The 2326-nt window shown below is 52.7% G+C and overlaps 1 protein-coding gene across 1 annotated transcript; it reads left to right on the top strand.

Moving 5' to 3' along the window:
* Positions 1-160: 160 nt before the first annotated feature.
* LOC119585051 lies at positions 161-1790 on the top strand (the record flags this gene model as incomplete). Its single annotated transcript, XM_037933668.1, is given in 1 exon segment — positions 161-1790. A coding segment is annotated over 1 exon segment (1249 nt), but the record flags the coding sequence as incomplete, so codon positions are not given.
* Positions 1791-2326: the final 536 nt, after the last annotated feature.

Below are 2326 nucleotides of genomic sequence, written 5' to 3'. Positions count from 1 at the left end.
CGCCCGTGAGGGGGGGCCAAGTCGCTTATGGAACCCCCCAAGTCCCACCCATAAGGGGATAGAATCGAGAAAACCGAGCACGTCAGAGGAAAAACCAGGAGAAGCAAACTCCGCCGCTCAGCAATACCGACTAGACAGCACCCGTGAAGGAAAGGATGAGGATAAATGATGCTTTCGTGACACTTCAGAAGGCGATCCCCGACCTCCCCGGGGCGGATGCTGAGAAGCTCACTAAGATCACCATCCTCAGACTAGCCGTTAATTACATCGACGCCCTGGCGGGTGTCTTAGACGACGATTACAACCCCACCGACATCGACGGCGTGAGGGAGCTCTGGTGCCTGGAGAACGCCCACATGGCCCGCCCCGAGCACTGCGTCCGGCCCGTGATGAAGAGCCCGGGAGCCAAGACGTCGGTCGCTTCGTCAGGAAAAAATAGCAAAACGATTAGCAACAGTAAAAATAACAGCAAAGTATCAAAACCAAAAAGCCAACAGTCGCACGCGAGAGCGGATGGAAGTAAGAGCAAGCACACGATAGCGACTAAATCGACGACTAAAAGACCGAGCAAACCGAAGAACAAGCCGAGAGAGTGCAAGACAGCAAGTATTGCCACAAGCAACGGTGCATATATTACTCTAAAGAACGTGGCGTTGCAGACTCCGCCCCACAGAGTAGGCAGAACGATCAACAACGAGCCTCTCATGATGTCAATGACAGTGAAGAGGCCGAGAGTCGACTCCATCACTACTAGACCCCACAAACTGCCGCGTCTGGAGCCCGTCGTCCCCCTGATGACGCTCAACCAGCCGCTTCTGGCATTCACTCCTTACGGCGCGGACCTCTCGCACGTCCCCGCCGCCATCCCTGGCAACGACACGCCGGAGCCGCTCGCCGGAGCCACGCCGACCACGCTCCACCACGTCACCTACACCGACCCGGCCACGATCTTCCACACGGGCGAGTCCGTGTCGGTGAACGTCGCCTTCCAGGACCTGGATAGCCCTGTGGTGAGGAATGACGTCCTCCTCGAGTTCCCGAGGAGCGGGAGACACCTCAGCGAGTCCTCGAGTCGAGACTCCGCGTTCTCGAGTGACGGCTCATCCCCCCCGAGTCCTCTGGATAGCGTCGCGTTCCCTGCGCCAGTGCCAGTGCCGGTGCCGATCGGGGACTCGTCGCCTTCGTTCTCCATCGCGTCGTCGAGCGGCCTCTCCGGCTGCGGCTCGAGCTCGGACTGCGAGAGCGTCCTGGCGGCGCCCGTCGAGCTCGGCAGCCTCCTGGGAGACGAGCCCTTCGAGGAGGAGCTGGACCACCTGACGTCCACCTTTGCCGAGGGCGATGACACCCTCAACCTGTTCCTCGCTCACTCGTCCTCGAATTTCATCTGCACGGACATCGACGACTGCTAGGGCCGAAGGACCTTTTCTTTTCACCCAAGACAAATATGATGATTGGTAATGCAAGGTCATTGATGTTCTCTTCCTCTCAGTGATGATTAGCGTTCGTACGAGAAAGATTGCAAGCATTGCAGGGACGAGACATGACTGCGTTGGAATCCTGTGAGCTCTGTTGCCATTGTATTTTATAAGGAAATGTGTACAGTTTTTAGATATTTTTTACGATGTATTGAAATATATTATTACGTTGATTTTTTTATACAAAAGAGATTTGTATCTGAGATTGTAAGACAGTTTATGGAATATACGTAATTTAAGAATACAAATATACATATCATCCTTCTGTGTTCATACTTTGTAAATAAGATGTTTTCCATTCTGCTTTATGTAAATAAATAAGGCTTTTGCATATATTAGTGTCTTTCATTTCAAAGCCAGCCGCCAATTACATATACAAATTTGATATCAAGCTCTCCACATCCAATAAAACCTAAAAGGAGTGACAAAACTAGACATATGGTAGTAGTTTATGTCATCATTAAAACCGCTATTAATGTAACCCATTCAGACAGTCGGCCCATAAAACACCCACATCACCACCGGACAGACCTTGTGAGACGGGAGCACGTCTCGGCAAAAAGGGGGGAGGGGGACTGGGGATAAAAGGTGTTGGGGAGGAGAGGGGGAACTGGGGATAAGGGGTGTTGGGGAGGGGAACTGGGGATAAGGGGTGCTGGTGAAGGGATGGGGAACTGGGATAGGGGGTGTTGGGGAGGGGGAGGGGAACTGGGGATAAGGAGTGTTGGGGAGGGGGAGTGGGGGAGGATAACCCAAAGATACAATCATGAACAACCCATAAAAAAGTTGAACAGATAGCGCACACATCAAACCTCAGTTCAAGGTGGGTTCAAGAGCAAACACACTTTAGC

The sequence above is a fragment of the Penaeus monodon genome, chromosome 19, assembly GCF_015228065.2.
Source record: "Penaeus monodon isolate SGIC_2016 chromosome 19, NSTDA_Pmon_1, whole genome shotgun sequence".
In the NCBI taxonomy this organism is placed as follows: domain Eukaryota; kingdom Metazoa; phylum Arthropoda; class Malacostraca; order Decapoda; family Penaeidae; genus Penaeus; species Penaeus monodon.
Note: the sequence above shows the minus strand (reverse complement) of the source record. Positions and strands in the feature narration are given on the sequence as shown.